The sequence below is a fragment of the Coregonus lavaretus genome, assembly GCF_964263955.1.
Source record: "Coregonus lavaretus genome assembly, chromosome: 21".
Taxonomy (NCBI): domain Eukaryota; kingdom Metazoa; phylum Chordata; class Actinopteri; order Salmoniformes; family Salmonidae; genus Coregonus; species Coregonus lavaretus.
Window position 1 is genome coordinate 32978719 of NC_140008.1, and position 24371 is coordinate 33003089.

The 24371-nt window shown below is 42.3% G+C and overlaps 2 protein-coding genes across 5 annotated transcripts in view; both read right to left on the bottom strand.

Annotated features, from left to right (window-relative positions):
• Nucleotides 1–699: 699 nt before the first annotated feature.
• LOC311148923 (zinc finger protein Gfi-1-like) lies at nucleotides 700–3540 on the bottom strand (the record flags this gene model as incomplete). The annotated part of the gene is made up of 6 exons (XM_084185950.1): nucleotides 700–1281; nucleotides 1488–1653; nucleotides 1772–1909; nucleotides 2062–2471; nucleotides 2672–2863; nucleotides 3429–3540. 6 exons carry the CDS (start codon nucleotides 3538–3540, stop codon nucleotides 1094–1096), a joined length of 1206 nt encoding a protein of 401 aa, XP_084042076.1. The 3' UTR covers nucleotides 700–1093.
• Nucleotides 3541–19196: 15656 nt separating this feature from the next.
• Nucleotides 19197–24371, bottom strand: part of LOC311148922 (ecotropic viral integration site 5 protein homolog) — a 106995-nt gene continuing 101820 nt past the window's right edge. For all 4 annotated transcript variants that reach the window (XM_084185946.1, XM_084185949.1, XM_084185947.1 and 1 more), the window contains 2 exons: nucleotides 24189–24284; nucleotides 19197–21978 (listed from right to left, as the gene is read on the bottom strand). In XM_084185946.1, coding sequence (XP_084042072.1) covers nucleotides 21670–21978; nucleotides 24189–24284 — 405 coding nt within the window. In that variant the 3' untranslated portion in view covers nucleotides 19197–21669. The remainder of the gene's footprint in view (nucleotides 21979–24188; nucleotides 24285–24371) is intronic.

Genomic DNA, 24371 nt, shown 5'->3' on the forward strand with positions numbered 1-24371 from the left:
CATTCATAATGACTGCCAGGTTTGGGAACAGTGGGAGGAGACTACCTAAACTAAGCCATTTAAACTGGAACAACCATTTCAGTAAAGGGTGCACAAATTCTAACTAAATGATTGGATTAGTTTAGGAAAAGTTATGTTATTTATCTTTGTGTAGCATAAGATTAATCAATCAATCACTCAATGTACATGCAAAAACACAGCTATTAAAAACAATTCCAATAAATCAACCTGCAGTAGGGCATGCTGGGAAAAAAAGTTAATTTGTTATCATAACTTAAACAAATAAAGTGAATGTGCCATTTTACTTAGTTTTGAGTCAGTACCACAAACATTTTAAGTAATAATGACTTAATTTGAGTTTGAGTTCAATTTACTAGAACTATTCCAGTTTAAAAAAAAATAAAAAATGTATTGGGGTTTACAGTGATATGTATTTGAGTAATCTGTGGCTTTTGCTGCTTGAAACACCTTGCAGTAGGCTACAAAACAAAAGAAACATAAACAAAACTCTAAAAATCCATTGGATTACAGTTTTCATATTTTATTAAAATGATAATCTGATCAATAAATAAGGTTTGACAGTATAGTAAACGACATCTGGATATACAGTCTGGTTGATATAAAATACAACTGTGCAATTTGAATTGGAAGAAGGAAAAGAAAAAAAAAGAAAAAAAATCTGGTTTATAAAATAAATGCACAACCCTTTTGTTTATTAAATCACATTGCCTTTTTGTAGTGACTGTTGTGCCAGCATCCATGGCGTCCAACTGAAAACAAAGTGACATTCTTTAGACAAGGGCTGTTTTCCCAACTGTCCGTTGGAAATTGTTCATCTGTTGTTTTTGTTTTTGCCCTTTCTTGGTGGATATATTGCCTATCCGGTTATTTTGTACAAATATTTTGGGTTCAGATAGTGTCCCTCCCTGGTTCAAACCGGTTTTGTCTTAACCTATACTGCACAAAAGCCTCTACAATACTCCACCAGTATATCACAGTCTGAAATGTTTGAGGAATGGATATAACTAGCTTATTTCTGGTTTCCCCCCAAAAAGTGGTTTGTTGAATAGTGTTTGGTTTCCATTATTTGATTTTAGTTTGAGGCTTTTAGTCCATGCTGTGTTTCTTTGTGCCTTCTTAAATCGACTTTTCTCTGGAATCCCTTGCCGCAGAGGTCGCATCCGAACGGTTTGAAGCCCGTGTGTTTCCGGCTGTGAGTTATGAGGTTGGAGCTCTGGCTGAACGCTTTCCCACACACCTGGCATTTGTGCGGCTTCTCACCTGCATAACAAAATGTATACATTAACCACCATGTTACCTTTAATAGCCAAACCATATAGGCAAGCAAGCTGTTTTTATTTTATTGTATCAGGTCTTCAGGAAAAATGCAGGTCAATTACGCATGACCGCTCACCATTAGCCGCATTGGGTGGCTGTTGCATCGAGCTATGTCTACTAATACACTACCATTTCTGACGTATACTTGCCTGTGTGGATGAATGTGTGTTTCTTCATGTCTGATTTCTGGTGGAACCTCTTCCCGCAATACTGGCATGGGTAAGGCCGTGTATCAGAGTGGATGAGGAGATGCGTGGAGAGAGTCGACGACCTTTTGAAGCTTTTACCGCAGATTTTGCAATCAAAACTTCTTTCCTGTGGAAGTATATTGGCAAATATTAGTCTAAATCTGACATATATCCTATATTGCTTGTTGCCGTTGAATAATCAGTGACAAAAGAGACGAGAATGATCTAGATTCTAGAATGGTCACCTGAGAGTGCACAACTTTATGTTGCTCGAGGCTGACAGCATGTCCGAAGGTTTTGCCACAGATATCACAAGCATAGGGCCTCGTGCCACTGTGTGATCTGCGAACGTGAACCTCCAACCCATGGGGAGTCGAAAACACCTGCAGAGTTGTTTGAAATTCGTGAGGGTGATGGTGAGGTTTATAAAGTGATCATTATGGAGGAAAAAGTGTGTCCACACCCACAAATCTTCAAGCAAGTCATTGCAAGCATAAGATGTTTCAATCCTCTACATTTACATACATTATCTTACCTTGCTGCATTTGATGCACTTGTAGGCACCATTCAGAATGAGCCGTGAGCAGAGAAGGTCAGACTCAGCCTTGATTTCTGGGCTTTTCCCGTGCAGATTCCCTTCCGAGTACAACCCAACGCCGGGGACGGTGGCTCTCTCGAACAAACAGGCAGCGGCCCTGTAATCACTGTAATTTTCAGGTACAGGGCTTCTGTCGAAGAGGGTTGGTTCGATAGCCCGGTCACCATAGTAACCCAGAGCCTGTCTCTGGTCCAGGTCCATGGGATGGTGGTGCTGGTGGTGGAGACTTTGCTGGACCAGGTGCCGAATGTCAGAACCAGAGTAACTGTTCCACGCATAGGGCCGGAAGGGAACGGCAAAGGGTTGTGTCTCGTCCACCGAGGGAGACAGGGATTTATCAGAATCTACTGTTGAGTTGCAAATAAATAGAATTGATTAGCACACTGTTCTTAACTCAAGATGGAGAAAGGCAAACAGGATGTTCCGTCATCAAAATTGTGAAATTGTAATCACAAACGTTCAGTTCAAAGTATAATCATGTTGATTTCGATTTGATATGTCTGATGATGATTGTTTAATTTGAATGCACCGCAGACTAGATCTCTACCTGGTGATGCTGAGGGCGATGGAGGCCGCCAGAAGTCTTCATAATCCGAGACTGGACCGCACACACTGTCCCCACAGCTGAGCAGAGATTTGGAGAAATCTGCCGTGTCCGCCAGGTGAGAGTCCGGGGAGAACCCGCCGATGGCATCGCCGCATGTCAAGGCATCCGAGTCCTCTGGGATCTTACTATTCTCTGTTTTAATTACAACGAGGACAACGTAGGTAGCCTATTAAAGTAGCCTTTGCCTACCAGTATAACGACAAAAATACAACTTTGATAATGATAGCCTAATACTGTAATAATTATTTTAAGAAGAAGACAAAATATTAATAACTTTAATAATAGCCTATATATGTCAGCACAATTAAATGTTATTAAGAATAACGATACGATTTGCAAATTAATTCCATTGAGGTCAATGTAACTATCGAAATAGGTAAACATTTCAGATTTGGATACAGGATAAGCCAATATGGGTTATATATATATATCTTTGAATTAACAGCTAGACTTTAAATTATAAATCATAGTCTTATATTTCTAAGATATTGCAGGTTATTTTGAATGAAGCCATGCCTCACAATATAGCTTAACAATCAGTAAAACTAGACAAATAAAAGTGGATATTTATACCAATATAATTAGGCTACAGAAAAAAGAATGAGGTTGTGCCATTTGTATGAAATAATTGACATTTACAAATGATGTGCACCTCACACAACATCCAGACATTAAAATGGAGATAACATCCACATACCTGCACATATATGAGCTAAGATAGTATCCAGTCGATTGTAGTCATCTTCTAAGGAGCGGGGCTGGTGGTAGCTGTGCGCCTTCTTACTCTTCACCAAGAAGGACCGAGGCATTTTCACTCTCCTTGTTCGACCTTTGCTAATATCCAAAATCACTGGCGATCTAGATCCAGCAGCAATCTCCTCCTCTGTTCCTGGGATGCGGTGCTGCTGTTTTATCCCTGAAAAGATTAGAAGACTATTGGTTGACAACGAGTGGTCACATTTAAGAGAGTTCTAGCTGAGGATGGAGCATGCGCACACGCCCTCTCCCGTCTGCCAGGTGTTGTGTGGACCTTGTAGGGACAGGTGCCTAGGCTAGAGGAAACTCCTCCTCAGTTCGCTGCCGCCCCGGGGCCTATGATTGGTCCGCCTCCAGAACAAACGGCTCTCCAGGCAGCTCCATCTCACGGATCAGCCTGTCTCTCTACAGGGGGAATTACAACCCATGTCAATCAGGATAAGTGATACACTGCTTTATCAATGTGTTACTTAATCCCTCCCTATCCCTAGCTGCAGTACAGGACAGGGGAGAGAGGAAACGCCGAGATGCAGCACCAGGGTGCCAGTCAGTCAGGGTTGCTATGGACCGTGCCACGCGTTTATCATCATGAAACGTGTTGTAAGTGCTTGATAATGGTACAGTATCCATATATTTCCGTAATCGATTGCACATGAATGAGAATGCGAATTAGAAAATAGGAGGCGAAGTATGGACCTGGATGTGCCCAAATAGTCACATCACAGAATAGCCCATCACTGGCTTATAATATAGTCTATAGCGTTTTGTAGAATGAAGAAATGCTGTAAAAAGACTCATGCATGATAATACTGCATCAGTCTTGAATTGTTTTGCATCCTTCACAAATGTATTTTCATCAATCAATTTTGTCGTTGTCTCCATACATAAAGGCTATATTTGATAACAGCAGACAATCGTTGTCCACACGTCTGTCTGCGGTGCCACGGGAGTTTCGTATTTCCTGCATTATTATAATATGCTCAGTGAGTAAACAGATACGTCTGTTCCCTGTCTGCATAGTGGGACCGCTGATGACCTGTTCTAGCCCAATTACGCACAGAACAACAGGGCATGCAGCGAGCGCATTCAGCTCGAGCTCGCATGCCAGACAACCAGTGGGACGGAGACTATCTCTGCGTCACAGAACGTTTCAACCAGCCGCTGGCCCGTGCCATTCAGAATCATTGAAATGGTTGTATTGAGGCAGTGAGAGACATAATTTCAATGTCCATACATGATAGGCCTATTCACTTGATACACATTTCACATTCGACAGGTGAAATTATTAACAAACAAAACATATGTATAGGCCTGTATTGTCTTTGAAATTATGTAGAAAATACGACAAAGTAATTAAATTAGTAAGAACAAATTAAAAAACTAAATAGCAATGTTGGTACGATTTGCTGGGCCTATAGCAGATACTATTTAGGCTACATGTAGACTAAATAATTGATTAGGCCTATTCGTTTATGAACTTTGAAGTGAGACAATAAAGTGGTGACAGCAATAGATTTAAAACATTTAATAATCAACCATTTTTGTTTCAGACCAGGCTCATATGACATATCATGTTTTCAGTTAATTCTCTGTCAGTTAATGCAGAAGTATTCTATCAGGCGCAGGAAGGCAGGCAGGTCCTCCAGACCATGCTACTGTAGAAAAACCACCAGTGACTTGCAGGAAATTAAAGCGCCATATGCCCTCTGTCGATTAGAAACATCACTGCTGCATCCGGACCTTGCATTGGGTTGGAGAAGATAAGACAGGCTACCGATAAAACACAAGACACACTGACGAGAGGTAACCATTGCCCAAATTGTGGTGCAATGATGTGACTGACTTTCTCTTTCACATAGCAGCCTACAAAATCTAAGTACATGAACCTATTTCAATGGAAAAACGTTTAATGCAATTAAATACAGACCTCAAAATTAACATAATAGCACAAATAAATCAAAGAGTTGAGGTTATTAAATCTGATTGGCTACCAAAACATATTATGAATGCCTTTGGCACCACCAATGCATAGCCTGTCAGTTATTGTTGTTAGTTTTTTCATATTAATAAACATACATTATGAGGCTGTTTATCATAATTCAGCAGCAGGCCTATACATTCAAACTAAATAACCAGTCATCTAATTTATTTGTTTTACCTCTATGCACAGCTTAAACAGGTCCTTTGTGTATTTTTCCTGATGTTTTGTATTTATGGGTTATCAGCTGTTTTATTTGCATAAGGTTTTCTGTAGTAGGTTACAATGTATTTTATGGAGTAGGGTACAAACAAATATTATTCCTGAAATATTTCTAATTACTAGGCTAACTTCTTTGTTTTTTCAAATATTAATGGTTTTCAAAACAAGTGTTTGCCTATTGAAATGTTCAATATAATCCCAATATTGAAGGATTTAATCAATGACACTAGCTAGGTTTCCATCCAATTGACGACAGATTTTCAAAAATCCACATAAAAACAATATTAGCATTTTCCCACCATACTCAAAAAATTAGGGGTTCAACAAGTGTTCTTCTAAGCTCCTCAAAGTTTTTCGAAGAACCTCAGGCAGATATGTGTTTCCATCAAATGTAGGCTACTTGTTGCTGATGAAAGGCTGTGAGTGATGATGTAGTGCACTTAAAAATACATTTAGCTGTTAAATTCCCAAGTTAAATGGGTTTCCATCACATTTTCAACTCTACTGATGGTTTTCTCACCAACATTTTTGCGCTAGCTGCAACACAATCTCACACTCAATTCGTGCAAATATGTACAAAAAGTATTTCAGCAGATTTCATGTGTTTTTGTGCATTTTTGTGTGCCTTAATTAGTGTGAAAAGACACACATTTTTGTGCGACTTCATTTGTAGGAAAAGACACACATATTTGTGCGACTTCTTTCATAGGGAAATACATTTTTGGGGGGCAAACTTTGGAACAATCTTTTGAAAGTTGTTAGAGTAATGCATGACGGGCAATGCCGTTCTACACTGCCTTTTTTTTGTGTCCCTCATTTATTTATATATATATTTTAAAAAAACGTGTTAACAACCCAATATTGTTAATCAACCAGGTTGTCACCAAAATGATAATAATAATAGTAGCCTTACATTGTTGTTTTTTTATTAACCTTTTCACGCATGAGTTCCAAATATATCTAACCGTCGTCCATGCATGAGTTTTTGTAATGTGCGTAATGTCAGAATGCACTCACTGTTCAAAATGTGATTGTTACGCAACAGGACAGTTAAACCACGCTCCCCTCAAACCAAGGCACGCTTCCTGATAATTATCTATAGGCTATGTTTTAACTCGTCAATTTCTAATTATTTTCTAACAACTTTTATTTTCTAAAAACAGTTTGAATTGAGGTGTGTTCTGCCTCATCATTAATTCACATAAGCAGTAGCCCATTTCACTGTTGCGGACAATTTATGTTTCAGGCTTTACTGAGCGGACAAACTTTTCTCTTCAACAAGAGCCCAAGCACTTCCTAATGTTTCCACAGATCAAGTATGAAGACATTGCTCATCTCTAGTCAGAACAGGCTTGCACAAACAATGCACATTTTCTGGCTGGTGCCCGCATTGCCTTCATGGTTGTTTTCCTTACAAATTGGACTGCGTTCCTATCAAAGTAAGTGGCTTATTTTTTGTATATCGTGTTGTCGTTTCTGCTGTAGCATACCGTATGAATGTATGGATCATAATGTATTTACTGTTTTATTCACATGTTTTCAAGAACTGGTGACAAATCTTTGGTACCTCAGGGTTGCCAGCTCAGACCCCCCTTTCCAGGGGATTTATTTTTATTTAGCGTATAAACTTCTCTTGTGTTTGCCCCCCAGTTATTGATAAATCCCCCATCATAGTAATATTTCCTGCATCATATCCCCCCACGATACCTTCCCCCATTTCTATCCCCCATGGACTTGAAAACCCCCCACAAATGAAATAAACCCCCCCCTCACAAACCCCCCTAAAATGGTTTCATCCCTGTTTAGCTTTCGCGCTACGGTTCGGCTAGGCAGTAGGCTTGTATTTGGTGTGATGATCTGTGAGGTGAAAACATTTTATTTGCTTTGTGATTTGTTAAAAACGGTAAACGACTTGTCAAGCGATGTGCTCCGGTTCTTGTATACACTGTAACTAGTACATCGATGATTTGTAATATGCTGAAAAGTGGATAAACTAAGTTCATATTTTTCAGGCAATGAGCGCAGCCATCTTTGACTGTTTATTTGCGTCTTATAGTGAATGGCATTCTGGGATTAGGGAGTTTTCACCAAGTCAAGCATAAACAAACATGGCTGCCATCATAAAGAATTTGGCTGTTTTTAGCTTAGCTGACATACATTTCTTTTCTAAACAACATTACATTAGTCTCTTGTGCTCACCAAAGATGTGGTACATTGTGAACTAGTCTAGCTGTTAGGTCGCTAACTTATGTTTTGATTTTTTGTCAGTGCAACCTGTTATTTAGACTGGTTTATGGAATGAGTTTGGCTGTGGATGTGTTCCGTGTGATACTTGGATGATGAAGTTCGCATTTATCTTTTACAATAAAAGGTCAAATTGAGGAATAAAGTTTAAGACCTTTATTTTCCATCAGTACCAAAAAATATTTAGATGCTGTTCAGACAACAATGCTGTTTAGACGCGTTTGTTGCATCATAGGTTCTGCTGCTACTGTTCCAATCACATATTTGAGATCGTACGCTGCAGGGACCACTCAACAATGATCACAAATACGTGATCATACATGTCAAAGGGTTAATGCCAATACTGTTTTCTATGCTTGTTTTCACTTAATACTTTGGGATACTGGTGCACTTGTAGTCAGAAAGGCCCTTCATAATGCATTGCATATTTCGTGGAGCCTACATTACAATTTTCTTCATAATGCATTTAATACAAGGCACCACTTTTTCGTGTACATTACACCATTTCTTTCATAAGCATTTTATACAAGGCTATGTCAAATTTTATGAGGGTTGAGTCCCCTGTAGCTCAGTTGGTAGAGCATGGCGCTTGCAACGCCAGGATTGTGGGTTCGTTTCTCACGGGGGGCCAGTATAAAAATGTATGCACTCACTAACTGTAAGTCGCTCTGGATAAGAGCGTCTGCTAAATGACTAAAAATGAAAAAAATATGAAAATTTTTGCCAGATTGGAGAAAAAATACAGATTTTTTTTGGGTGGTATCGATGAAGGTATTTCATTGGGGAAAGGGGATAAATTTTTATGATGGGAAATTATAATACACACCATAATACACACACACACGCACACTTACACACATATACACACACTCACTTTGTTTGTACTCATGTTATAGCCAACTCTTGACTTTTGTATGAATCATTTTTTATCAAATATTTGTATCTAGTTGTCGTATATTCATTATCTTTAACTGGTTAAATATTTGTAGTTTGCATGTCTGTCACGATCGTCTAAGGATGAGGACCAATGCGCAGCGTTGAATGCGAACATCTTTTATTATATAAAGGATCACACGATCAAAATAACAAACGAAAACGTGACGTCTACAGTTAAACACAAACCAACTAGAACAAGAAACCACAAAACACAAAGTGAAAACCGACAGTTTAAATATGGCTCCCAATCAGAGACAACGAGCCAACAGCTGACACTCGTTACCTCTGATTGGGAGTCACTCACACAAAGAAATACAATAACCTAGACCCACAACAAAACATAGAAACTAACACCCTGGCTCAACATACGAGAGTCCCCCGAGCCAGGGCGTGACAGTACCCCCCCCTAAAGGCGCGGACTCCGACCGCGCCAACGAAACACAACAGGGGAGGGACCGGGTGGGCACTCCGCCTAGGCGGCGGATCCGGCTCCAGTGGAACAGGCACGTGCCGTGCCGAACCGACGACGCACACCACTGGCTTGGTGTGGGGAACAGGCACGGGCCGGACAGGGCTGACGAAACGCCCCACAGACTTGGTGCTGGGAGCAGGAGTGGGCCGGACTGGGCTGGCGACGCGCACCACAGACCTGGTGCGGAGAGCAGGAACGGGCAGAGCCGGGCTGACGAGACGCACCACAGACTTGATGCGGGGAGCAGGAATGGGCCGGACTGGGCTGGCGACGCGCACCACAGACCTGGTGCGGAGAGCAGGAACGGGCAGAGCCGGGCTGACGAGACGCACCACAGACTTGATGCGGGGAGCAGGAATGGGCCGGACTGGGCTGGCGACGCGCACCACAGACCTGGTGCGGAGAGCAGGAACGGGCAGAGCCGGGCTGACGAGACGCACCACAGGCTTGATGCGGGGAGCAGGAATGGGCCGGACTGGGCTGGCGACGCGCACCACAGACCTGGTGCGGGGAGCAGGAACGGGCAGAGCCGGGCTGACGAGACGCACCGTAGACTTGATGCGGAGAGCAGGCACGGGCCGTGCTGGACTGACGACGCACACCACAGACCTGGTGCGGAGAGCAGGAACGGGCAGAGCCGGGCTGACGAGACGCACCACAGGCTTGATGCGGGGAGCAGGAATGGGCCGGACTGGGCTGGCGACGCGCACCACAGACCTGGTGCGGGGAGCAGGAACGGGCAGAGCCGGGCTGACGAGACGCACCGTAGACTTGATGCGGAGAGCAGGCACGTGCCGTGCCGGACTGACGACGCACACCACTGGCTTGGTGCGGGAAGCTTGGATGGGCCGGACTGTACTGGGGACACACACCACTGGCCCTACACCGGGATCTGGAACGGGCCGGACCGGACTGGCAACACACGCCAGTACCTCTCGCCGTGCCTCTACTTCCTCCATCCCCTCTTCGACCAGTGGCCCCCGTAACCCGGCGGCCTTCTCCGGCAACCCACTGGGCCGCTCTATCGCGGCCTCCTGCTGGTCCGACGTCGTGAGCCCCCCCCTAAAAATTTTCGGGCCGTCTCTCCTACCCGTGGACCAGGTCTCCATGTCCCTCGCCAGCCTTTCGCCCTTCTGCCATAATGTCAAGACCTTCTCTTCCTCACTCGGCTTGACCCAGTCCAGGAGGCGAAGGAGATCTGTCAGGGATCTCCCTGGCGATGGCTCCTGGACACGCTGCTTGGTCACATCTTGGTGGTTTCTTCTGTCACGATCGTCTAAGGATGAGGACCAATGCGCAGCGTTGAATGCGAACATCTTTTATTATATAAAGGATCACACGATCAAAATAACAAACGAAAACGTGACGTCTACAGTTAAACACAAACCAACTAGAACAAGAAACCACAAAACACAAAGTGAAAACCGACAGTTTAAATATGGCTCCCAATCAGAGACAACGAGCCAACAGCTGACACTCGTTACCTCTGATTGGGAGTCACTCACACAAAGAAATACAATAACCTAGACCCACAACAAAACATAGAAACTAACACCCTGGCTCAACATACGAGAGTCCCCCGAGCCAGGGCGTGACAATGTCTCAGTAATGATTAACATGGTTAAATAGTTGTAAATCTCTGCTTGATTTAGCTTTTGGTATATTTGGCATTTTTATACATATTCTGTATTTCCACTGAAGAAAGCAATAATTAATCAACACACTACTATAAATAAATGGACACTACCTGTTATAAAACGGAAATTGCTCTCCATAAATAAATGGTGAGAAATGCTCTGTCTGAAGCCATTCGAGGATGGTTTTCACAGCCCTATAATAATGATACAAGTTATATCAGTTTAAAAAGTGTTTATTTACAACCAATGGGGTATAAGACGTTGGGAATAGTGGCATAGGAGATTCTGAAATGAATTAAATACCCTAATCCTAAACTATGTTCAATGTCAGCAGCAATTTCCAGTCAGAAATGCTCAGTCTGAAGCCATTCGGCTATGGGTTTCACAGCCCTATAATAATAATACAAGTTATATCAGCTTAAAAAGGGTGCGGTAGCAGAGAGAACAGTCTATGACTAGGGTGGCAAGATTCTTTGACAATTTTTAGGACCTTCCTCTGACACCGCCTGGTATAGAGGTCCTGGATGGCAGGAAGCTTGGCCCCAATGATGTACTGGGCCGTACGTACTACTCTCTGTAGTGCCTTGCGGTCGGAGGCAGTGATGCAACCAGTCAGGATGCTCTCGATGGTGCAGCTGTAGAACCTTTTGAGGATCTGAGGACCCATGCCAAATCTTTTCAGTCTTCTGAGGGGGAATAGGCTTTGTCGTGCCCTCTTCACGACTGTCTTGGTGTGTTTGGACCATGATAGTTTGTTGGTGATGTGGACACCAAGGAACTTGAAGCTCTCAACCTATTCCACTACAGCCCCGTCGATGAGAATGGGGGCGTGCTCAGTCCTCTTTTTTTTCCTGTAGTCCACAATAATCTTGTTTGTCTTGATCACGTTGAGGGAGTGGTTGTTATCCTGGCACCACACGGCCAGGTCTCTGACCTCCCCCCTATAGGCGGTCTCATTGTTGTCGGTGATCAGGCCTACCACTGTTGTGTCGTTGGCAACCTTAATGATGGTGTTGGAGTCGTGCCTAGCTATGCAGTCATGGGGGAACAGGGAGTGCAGGAGGGGACTGCGCATGCACCCCTGAGGGGCACCCGTGTTGAGGATCAGCGTGGCAGATGTGTTGTTACCTACCCTTACCACCTGGGGGTGGCCCGTCAGGATGTCCAGGATCCAGTTGCAGAGGGAGGTGTTTAGTCCCAGGGTCCTTAGCTCAGTGATGAGCTTTGAGGGCACTATGGTGTTGAATGCTGAGCTGTAGTCAATCGATGCACTTACTGATGAAGCCAGTGACTGATGTGGTGTACTCCTCAATGCCATCGGAAGAATCCCAGAACATATTCCAGTCTGTGCTAGCAAAACAGTCCTGTAGCTTAGCATCTGCTTCATCTGACCACTTTTTTATTGACAGAGTCACTGGTGCTTCCTGCTTTAGTTTTTGCTTATAAGCAGGAATCAGGAGGATAGAATTATGGCCAGATTTGCCAAATGGAGGGCGAGGGAGAGCTTTGTATGTGGAGTAAAGGTGGTCTAGAGTTTTTTTTCCTCTGGTTGCACATTTAACATGCTGGTAGACAAGTTTCCCTGCGTTAAAGTCCCCGGCCACTAGGAGCGCCGCCTCTGGATAAGTGTTTTCCTGTTTACTTATGGCCTTACACAGCTCATTGAATGCAGTCTTAGTGCCAACATCGGTTTGTGGTGGTAAATCGACAGCTACGAAAAATATAGATGAAAACTCTCTTGTGAAACATAAGATATTACAGTTTTAATGTCCCGTTGGTAGGATATTCGTGCCTGTAGTTTGTCCATTTTATTATCAAGCGATTGTAAGTTGGCCAATAGTATCGATGGCAAACGCAGATTAGCCACTCGTCGCCGGCTCCTTACCAAGCACCCCGATCTCCTTCCGCGATATCTCCTTTTCTTTCTACTGCGAATGATGGGGGCCCTGTCGGGTGTCTGGAGCAAATCCCTCTCATCCGACTCTTAAAATAAAAAATGTTTGTCCAGTTCAAGGTGAGTAATCGCTGTTCTGATGTCCAGAAGCTCTTTTCGGTCATAAGAGATGGTAGCAGCAACATTATGTACAAAATAAGTTATAAACAATGCGAAAAAACACACAAAATAGCACGGTTGGTTAAGAGTCCATAAAACGGCAGCCATCCCCTCCGGCGCCATCATACACATCAAACCATCACCAGTGAGAACCAAGAGGGGCCTAGCTTCATCCATCAAGACTGGGAAAAGCCTCGAAAATCCTACATCCATCTCATTAGATCAGAACAGGATGGATCAACAGTGATTCATATTACTGGTTTGCATCCTTTTTATTTTTTATATTTTTTATTTAACCTTTATTTAACTAGGCAAGTCAGTTAAGAACAAATTATTATTTACAATGACGGCCTACACCGGCCAAACCCGGACGATGCTGGGCCAATTGTGCTCCACCCTATGGGACTCCCAATCAAGGCCGGTTGTGATACAGCCTGTAATCAAACCAGGGGGTCTGTAGTGACGCCTCAAGCACTGAGATGCAGTGCCTTAGACCGCTGCGCCACTCGGGAGCCCAAAAAAGGATAGTTGTGTTTTGATGCATAACACACTTACATTATTTGTCTATTATTTGTCAGGTTATTTGATATATATGCTTCAGTAACAAAAGAACACCATGGTTGTAATAACACTTTAAACAGGTAGTTTGTAAATGTGTATGTGTTGGGTCCACACTGGTAAGTTAACTTGTGTAAATTACACAGTCACAGAGGATTTTCTTCTGAATAACTGGTTAGAGCATAGCACTTTCCATTCAGCTTCAGGCAATTCTATTTATTTATTTATTTTTGTACTTTTTACCCCAATTACGTGATATCCAATTGGTAGTTACAGTCTTGTCCCATCACTGCAACTCCCCTACGGACTCGGGAGAGGTGAAGGTCTAGAGCCATGCGTCCTCCGAAACACGACACTGCTGCTTGACACACTGCTCGCTTAACCCGGAACCAGTCGCACCAATGTGTCGGAGGAAACACCGTCCAGCTGGCGACCGAAGTCAGCTTGCAGGTGCCCGGCCCGCCACAAGGAGTCGCTAGACACATTGGCGCGGCTGGCTTCCGGGTTAAGCGAGCAGTGTGTCAAGCAGCAGTGTCGTGTTTCGGAGGACGCATGGCTCTCGACCTTCGCCTCTCCCGAGTCCGTAGGGGAGTTGCAGCGATGACATAGCACCAGTATCCCAAAGTATTAAGCGAAAACAAGCATAGAAAACAGCATTGGCATTAATAAAAAATAAAAAATAAACATATGGCTACTATTCTATTATAAGAATTTCGGTGACAACCTGGTTGATTAACAATATTGGGTTGTTAACACATTTTTTTTATATATAAATAAATGTGTGAATGCATTACTCCAATAACTTTCAAAAGATAGTTCCAAAGTTTTCCCTCCCAAAAATTATTTTCCTATGAATGAAGTTGCACAGAAATGTGTGTATTTTCCTACAAATTAAGTCGCACAATTTTTTTTATATTTTAACACAAATTAAGCCACACAAAAAACGCACAAAATCTGCTGAAATACTTTTCGTACATATTTGCACAAATTGAGTGTGAGATTGTGTTGCAACCCTATATAGTGAGTGTGCCAACTCTGGTATTCGCACGTGCGTTCTAATCAACAGCTCACAGATACAGTGCGGGTATAGCCTTCATGATGAGATTATTATGGACAAAATAGGGAGATTATTTTTATTTGTCAAATGGCAGCCAAACATCTATGATCATGCCACCAGAATAAGACCTTCGATATTTATTGGAAAGGAGCATCAAGCACCATGTCATCACGTGACTCCAAATTGACTTTGATTTAATAGCCTATTAAATAAATATTTGGCATAAAATAGTTTCCACAAACATTTCTCGCTTACTTAATTTTACCAACACAAAAAGATCCCACCTTATCTAGTGTATTTTGTTTTGTCAGACCTGACGTGACATTTTTTATCCGACATGTACTTTACTCACATAAAAAGGTTGGATGCATATGGTTCAGGCTGCTTCACGTGTGTTGTATTGTGCCATAGATCCAGCACACATTTTCAAATGAAAGGAGAGGATAACGACGTTTGACACACGCTTTCAACAGAGGCCAAGGCTATTATGATCATTACATGCAGCCACCAGCTAGGTTTCCATCCAATTGGCGACAGATTTGGATGCGAATATTCTAAAATCTGCATAAAAACAGTATGCGCATTTTCCCACTAGAGATGTGTTTCCATCAAATTGACTTGTTGCGGAAAAAAGGCTGTGCGCATAAAGTGCACATTAAGTTCCCATGTTCCGAATAAAAAATACAAGTTAAATGGGTTTCCATCAGATTTTCAACTCTACTGATGGCTTTGTCAAAAACAATGTTGAGTTGAGCATGTGTGTTCTAGCCAACAGCTCGCATATACAGTTCAGGTAGGCTGTGCTGGTAGCCTACATACATAATGAGATTATTATGGTTAAAGGCAGCCAAGCATCGATCATCATGTCACCAGAATATGACCCTCGATATTTTTTGGAAAGCAGCATCAAGCACATCAATGTGCGCTTTCACCACCCTGTGAAGCTCATCATCATTTATTTAATCTGTAGGTTAATAAACTGCATGCTTTCTGGAGTTATAGTGGGAGGACCACACAACATATTATCGCGTCATCAAGTTTACTTCAATATGATGTTTATTATATCAATATTTGAGCATAAAAGCGTTTCCAACTACATTTCTCGCATAATTATTTTTACTGACACAAAAATATCCCACCTTGTCATGTAAACTAAGTAGCTTGACAAGAGTAGGCACATTTGCTATTTAACTCTCTATCCGTAGAGTTGAAAATGCCATAGAAACACATTGAATTTGATATTTTTATGCATGAAAACTAAAGCGAAAATGTAGATTTGGTGTGCACTACGTCATCACGCACTGATTTTTATCTGCAACAAGTCCGTTTGGTGGAAACACCACTGGTGGGAAAATGCGCTTATTTTCTTTATGCGGATTTTAGAATATTTGCATGAAAATCTTTCGACAATTGGATGAAAACCTAGCTACTGAGTCAGAAATGTACAGCCAACTTCAGGGTATTCTAATAAATTAAATTAAATCACTTTTTTTGTCAATAAAAATTTAAACATAGCATGTGCTAGGCTATACATTGGGAGAGCATGCTGCTTCATGCAATTCATCCACATGTTAAGATAAAAGGCTCAAATGTGTTCTTATCAATAAAGATCTTAAAATAGTGTATGTTGTAGCCTATATAGGTCACTAGTTTGAATCCCTGAGCCAACAACTTGAACAATCTGTCGATGTGCCCTTGAGCAAAGCACTTAACCCTAATTGCTCCAGGGTCGGCGTTGAAAATGAAAGACCCTGGCCATGACCCCACTCTCCTAGGGTGTCTCAGGGAGAGTTCGGATATACAAAAAACACATCTCCAATTCACACATGTATTAATACACACTTGTACATGTCTGAAATAGGACAAATATAAGCACCCACCTAATTATATTGTAATATTATCCCCATGTCCGTCCCCTTTACTATACTATACCAATGGTTTACAAATTCAGAGGTTGACAGTCATAGAGCAGGTTCAAGACATACCAGAGTTCAAGCGTAATGAAAGCTTCTCAGACCTGTCGGAACGACCCGGGCCCAGTGCCGCTGAAGGATCTTATGTCGTTGTCACAGTCGCTTTGCTAGACACGCAGCTCTGAAAGTTGCCCTCTTAAAAGCAGCAGAATTATTTACTTCCTCAATGTTATTTCAGACACTTCATGATTCATGCAGATGAAAGAAAGGGGGAGTCGTGTTTGAGCATCACTGACTGACTGAGCGCTATATCAAACTAAGCTCAACAGTGAACCTCGTCAAATTGGCATATACAGTTGAAGTCGGAAGTTACATACACTTAGGTTGGAGTCATTAAAACTCGTTTCTCAACCACTCCACAAATTTCTAGTTAACAAACTATAGTTTTGGCAAGTCGGTTAGGACATCTACTTTGTGCATGACACAAGTAATTCTTCCTACAATTGTTTACAGACAGATTATTTCACTTATAATTCACTGTATCACAATTCCAGTGGATCAGAAGTTTACATACACTAAGTTGACTGTGCTTTTAAACAGCTTGGAAAATTCCAGAAAATGATGTCATGGCTTTAAAATCTTGTGATAGGCTAATTGACACCATTTGAGTCAATTGGAGGTGTACCTGTGAATGTATTTCTAGGACTACCTTCAAACTCAGTGCCTCTTTGCTTGACATCATGGGAAAATCAAAATCAATCAGCCAAGATCTCAGAAAAAAATTTGTAGACCTCCACAAGTCTGGTTCATCCTTGGGAGCAATTTCCAAACGCCTGAAGGTACCACGTTCATCTGTACAAACATTAGTATGCAAGTATAAACACCATGGGCCCACGCAGCCGTCATACCACTCAGGAAGGAGACGCATTCTGTCTCCTAGAGATGAAAGTACTTTCGTGCGAAAAGTGCAAATAAATCCCAGAACAACAGCAAAGGACCTTGTGAAGATGCTGGAGGAAACAGGTACAAAAGTATCTATATCCACAGTAAAACAAGTCCTGTATCGACATAACCTGAAAGGCCGCTCAGCAAGGAAGAAGCCACTGCTCCAAAACCACCATAAAAAAGCCAGACTACGGTTTGCAACTGCACATGGGGACAAAGATTGTACTTTTTGGAGAAATGTCCTCTGGTCTGATGAAACAAAAATATAACTGTTTGGCCATAATGACCATCGTTATGTTTGGAGGAAAAAGGGGGTCTCTTGCAAGCCGAAGTACACCATCCCAACCGTGAAGAACAGGGGTGCCAGCATCATGCTGTGGGGGTGCTTTGCTGCAGGAGGGACTGGTGCACTTCACAAAATAGATGGCATCATGAGGAAGGAAAATTATGTGGATATATTGAAGCAACATCTCAAGACATCAGTCAGGAAGTTAAAGCTTGGTCGCAAATGAGTCTTCCAAATTAACAATGACTCCAAGCATACTTCCAAAGTTGTGGCAAAATGGCTTAAGGACAACAAAGTCAAGGTATCGGAGTGGCCATCTCAAAGCCCTGACCTCAATCCTATAGAACATTTGTGGGCAGAACTGAAAAAGCATGTGCGAGCAAGGAGGCCTACAAACCTGACTCAGTTACACCAGCTCTGTCAGGAGGAATGGGACAAAATTCACCCAATTTATTGTGGGAAGCTTGTGGAAGGCTACCCGAAACGTTTGACCCAAGTTAAACAATTTAAAGGCAATGCTACCAAATACTAATTGAGTGTATGTAAACTTCTGACCCACTGGGAATGTGATGAAAGAAATAAAAGCTGAAATAAATCACTCTCTAGTATTATTCTGACATTTCACATTCTTAAAATCAAGTGGTGATCCTAACTGACCTAAAACAGGGAAAGTTTACTAGGATTAAATGTCAGGAATTGTGAAAAACTGAGTTTAAATGTATTTGGCTAAGGTGTATATAAACTTCCGACTTCAACTGTACCAATTAATAGAATAGTTTAATAAGGGCCACAAAGTGCTGTATAATTATTTAATGTGTTATCCAATGGCCTTTGTACGTTTTAACTGTACACTTTTTTAACCCCCCCAAAATCGAAAGAAAACAAGTATGCCTAATGCATGACTATAAGGATATATACAGTACCAGTCAAAAGTTTGGACACACCTACTCATTCAAGGGTTTTTCTTTATTTTTACATTGTAGAATAATAGTGAAGACATCAAAACTACGAAAAGACACATATGGAATCATGTTGTAACCAATAAAGTGTTAAAGAAATTAAAATATATTTGAGATTTGAGATTCTTCAAATAGCCACCTGTTGCCTTGATGACAGCTTTGCACACTCTTGGCATTCTCTCAACCAGCTTCACCAGCGGCAGGTAGCTTAGTGGGTAAGAGCGTTGTGCCAGTAACCGAAAGGTCGCTGGTTCTAATCCCCGAGCCGACTAGGTGAAAAATCTGTCGATGTGCCCTTGAGCAAGGCACTTAACCCTAATTGCTCCTGTAAGTGGCTCTGGATAAGAGCGTCTGCTAAATGACTAAAATGTAAATGTATATGCGCTACCATGTTGACTACTACAGCACATCGGTAAACACCATAACAGAACTAAAAACACTGAAAACAGTTATCAAATAGTTAGTTTATTTGTGAACTCATCACACACATCAATCTCACATGTTTTCAGAGTGTGATAATTATTATTCCATAGTATTAACGGTTGGTTGCCTTATGTAAGCTTCTCTCCTAACTGCATTTTATTCTCTCTGAAAGTGCCAAAACTACGTCATGATGCCTCTCCAAATATGGATTCCATCTATCGTAGTCCTTAACCAAGTAATATCACATCAGTATCACAAAAACCCATCTGAACAATGAGTCAGAGGATTGCAGTGCATTCTGAATAGAAATAGACTTGGCTGATAGGTTGTGGTTCTGTCTTAAAGGGCCACTGAGGTAAAAAATGACAATCTAGCTATGACAAGGTGTCCCTTGTTCTGGTCATTTTTCAACCTAGAGGCTGTCTGTTTTAGTGTTATGATAATCAATGTCATTCATCCCTTATGAAACGGAGTGATGCTTATTTCTCTGCCAGGCAGAGCCTACGGTTTATAGTTGTAGCCTGGTCCCAGATCTGTCATTCCAAGGCATCACAATGACCACAGGAGTTATAGGCTATACAGCACAAACTGATTTGGTACCAGGCCTATACAATGCCTCCTACACTTTGGTAACACTTGACACAATGCACTTTGCTTCGTTCACATAGGAAACAAACAGGACATGTCTTAGAATGCGTCCCAAATGGGACCCTATTCCCTACATTGTGCACTACTTTTGTCCAGGGCTCATAGGGCTCTGGTCAGAAGTAGTACACTATATAGGGAATAGTTTACCATTTGACTAACATTTAGAATGATCTTCTTAGTATTTTCAGATAGAAGTGTTGTTCACTCTTATGTTAACTTTATTTCCAGAATGCAGTATATTATGTTCCCTTGGCTTGGACGGCCATTCATTTCGTGCAAAAGAACAACATAGCACGTTTCTCGGTTCTCATACTTTTAATTATGTCCCTTAATTTTTGTATTTTATTAACAGGTCATTATGCCTAACCTTAGAAATAGCAGTACTTTAAAATCAGCCCTCTAAATCTGGGATGGTTGGTTCACTTAAGCTAGGCTACATGCTTTCATTAACCAGCATGCTGAAATGTATTCTAATCTATGAAATTATGCAATGATCCTACATCAATCCTTCCTCCAAAGGGAAAACCTCTTGCCAGAGAAGAGACGTATGAGATATGAAAACATCTACAGTACATTGAGACTGTGGCTACGTTCCCAATCTCTACCCTTCTCCGGAGTGTGCACTCGTACATTCCCCCTCATGGATGAAAAATAAATGCATTTTTGTAAGGAATAATGGTGGAAACTCCCTTCAGCCATGCTTGCATCAATCCAATGCATTTAAAAGTATGAGGGAAGGTGAACGAGTGCTCACTTCTGGAGAACGGTAGAGAATCAGAACGCAGCCAATGTTTGTGGAAGAAATGTCTGGCAATCAGTTATCCATGGGTCTTGACAACACTAGTGATATGTCCCTTTCAGTCGAACCATACAATACATTATAAACATTAGATATGCAATAATTCATTAGATACATATTTTCAAGTAAAAAAAAAAAAAAAACTATTTACATATACTGTATATACACAGACACAGGATTCCCACTGACCTTCGGATAGGGCAGGTTGTATTTCTGTATCCCAAATGGCAACCTATTACTTTTAAAGTGCACTACTTTTGACCAGGGCCCATAGGGTTCTTGTCAAAAGTAGTGCACTATATAGGGAATAGGGTGCCATTTGGGACATACCACAGTTAATGTTTGATACTGGGGCTCTAACCATGTTCAATAGAGACACTCTCCAGTACATCATTCCCTCCATATGATAAAGACACCCACACAAAAGGGCTCTATACATTTTTTATGGTTCACTTAAAAAAGCGATACAAAAATTAAAACTGATTGAATGAAGTGTCATAGTCATCATAAAGCGTAAATCATTATTTTGCACAGTCTCTCTGTGTGTTGTGTCTGTTGTATCATGGTTGGTGTTGTGGGGCTGAGGGAGTGCCCGTAGTTTGGTTGCCTGGGTGGGGTCACCCTAGATGGGGTAACCCCCATCCACTCCCCTGGTGGTCAGTCTGGCTCTGTGGAGCTCAGGAAGCTAAAGAACCTTCATGTTGTCCTTCTCTGATCCATCCACTTGGGGTTCAGACCAGAGTAACACACTGATATGATCCTCCTCAATCTGGTTTTGGCAAAAGAAGAGTAAAGCAAACGGAGTAACACAAAACACAAAGAAAACAACCAACTCCACCACAAGTGTGATTCTGCGATGACTTCACTTGATGACAAAGATGACACGTTCCACTCCAAGCTTCCAAAGCTTCCATTCCAAGAAGCTCCCTACGTTGGATTCCCACAGACAGAGTTAGACGTCATGCTCCTGAGGAGTGGCTTGCTACCATGGACACCACCTCTGCCCCACTGTATTAGATCAGAACAGCCCTGATCAGCCTCCAGTCACCGGGTCACACGGTGGTGTGTTTGTGGGTGATGTTGGGGGGCACAGAGAGAACCAGACCCTCCCCGTCATCATCCCCCTCACTGTCCGTATCCCCCAGGGTAGGATCCAGGGACGGGTGCAGCCTGACGAGGCTGCTGTGGCTGCTGCTGCTCTGCTGAGGGTTCAGATGGGAGGGGGTCTTGCCTAAGCCTGTGTCTTCGTCCGAGGAGTGGTCCGACTCGTCGTCTGGTATGTAGTGATTGACGATGTGGATCCCGTCAAAAGCGGGCTGATTGGACATGCTGCCCGCCCTCTGGCCTTTTAAGCAGCGGATCTGTGGAGACAGACGAGGGACATTTAACAGGGGAGCATGTAGGATATAATGGGGACAGATCCATACATCGCCAAGGGAAAAGCCCCTGAGAACATTAGGGTTGTTACTCTTTATAGAAAACACATGCACAAACTACAACAAAGACAATGAGGTCAACACTAATGAAAACATCAGTTCTGAAATATTGACAATGGAGTAGATGGATTTCTAAAGACATGCAGGAGGCACGTTCACACGCATCGGTAGACGTGTGTTCATTCACCGATCGTGCTCCTCCCTTCCACAAAACAATAACACATCAGATATTCAGATTGGGCTGCAAAAGTCGTGAAAGATGGGTCAGATAGGTCAGGTCAAAAGGTTGTTCTGGACCACACCTGCCCTGCCTAGAACTCACCTAGATCAGCCTTCCTCGCAAAGACAGACATGTAGGGAGAGAGACACGCTTAGAGAAATGACTCAATTTAGTTCTTGTACCTGTCACTTTTCTCAAATACCAGTGCTTTAAAAAACTACTCATTTACAACAGAGATCAGTGATATCAAACTACTGTTTGACTGACACAACTGTGCAAAGAAAGTTAAGGGCTAAAAACCAAGAGCCATTTGTGACTTCTTTATGATCCTGAGAGAGATTAGTCAACTTTGGTTTAGCGCAACTCTCTGTGGCTGACTGTAAACCCAGCACTCTTATGAGAACATGTGACTGAAATAGCAAATTGTGGCGGCACATCTTTAGCCCTTCTCTTTGCCTTGGTCTGTCTATCATGAGCCTTTGGTTTCACTACCGCTCTTCTACTATCAAGAAATGCATCAATTAGGCCTAATAATTCCCCACGGACAAAAATGTATTTTAATTCTTATAATCACATTTAATCTTCTGTGTGCAAAAAAGTCAGTATTTCCAGCTAACTGCAACATCTCCAGGATTAGATATCTCAGGTTACGGGGGAGGGGTTTATACATCCAGATCATGGCTATGAAATTATGCCACTCAGATCCTGTCACCACCAACACTTCAGAAAGCATGATTCACAGCTGCCCCTTCTTCAACACCCCCTGACCTCACCACCGGCCCTGGTTGTGTCCCAAATGGCATCCTATTCTCTATATAGTGCAATTCCCTATATAGTGCACTACTTTTGAAGTAGTGCACTATATAGGGAATAGGGTGACATTTGTGATGCAACTGAGTCCAGCCCAGAGGAGAGGTGGGGGGATTCTGTTCTGACTGACCTGCCTGACTGTTTGCCTCCATGCCTGCCTGACTGACTGACTGACTGCCTGTCTGCCTGCCTGACTAACTGTGACTGACTGCCTTGACTGTTTGCCGGCCTGCTTGACCGACTGTTTACCTGACTGCCTGCACAGTCTTGATAGGAGACCCAGAGTGACACAATGCATGATTTAGTGCAGCTCAGTTCAACCACAAGCCACCAGCCTTTCGTTGTCCTCTATGTTTTTAGGAGGAGATAAAAATCTGACTACATCCTCCCTGGTAAATCATTGATTTGCTGGAAGAAAACAAGTTGCTTTTTTCTTCTACTTCTCTTTTCTGTTATTTTCTTTCGGGGGGGGGGGGGGGGTTCTACATCTCTTTTCACATATAAGAGTTGTTTATAAATGTGCCAAATGTCATATTACAATACCTTGCACACACTACACAAAATATAAGGGTGCATCAGGGTCTGCAAATATAATCCTACCAGAGATCCCTTCATTCGGGTCTGATCAGGTCTTTGTATTATATGAAAGACACTATTCTGATCAAAGATGGCCCACTCTGCTGAACAGATTGTGTCAAAGTCAAACCGTCAAATCTGTAGCTGATCCTGTAGATGTCTATTTATGTGATGAAATTCATAACCTTCAAATCCTTGATCTAGCTATTCAAATGAGAACAGCCAGCTGTGGTGTCCACAGAGGAGCACAACTAGTTTACGAGACTCCATTCCATTCAATCTGGGTCCTACTCTGCTCTCTCAGTATGGTGAGGAGTGGCTTTTAGCACAGTATGGAGAGGGGTGTGTGCTGGTACATCAACACCCTCAGCGCAGGAAGCTTATGGGCGTAGTTTACACTTCTAACCTACAGTTGGCTTCAAAATAGACAAATCTGAGCAAAAACACATGAGAAATATAGCTAACAAAATCGTCTATGAAAACAACAGGTAGAAGCAGTGTTTGTTATTCCCCTGTTGTAACTGCTCACCTCATGTTTGAGCTCAGCTATCTGGTCCTTCAGGTCTCGGATGTACTGACTGGAGTCTGTGTTGTTCAGCTGGCCCTGGACCTTCCCTTCTTCTTTCTGTAGAAACAAACAGAAAACTTGTCTCAAAGCATAGCTTATCATTGTTCCGCTAATCATAAGACCACTGGAGAGGCGATAAGACAT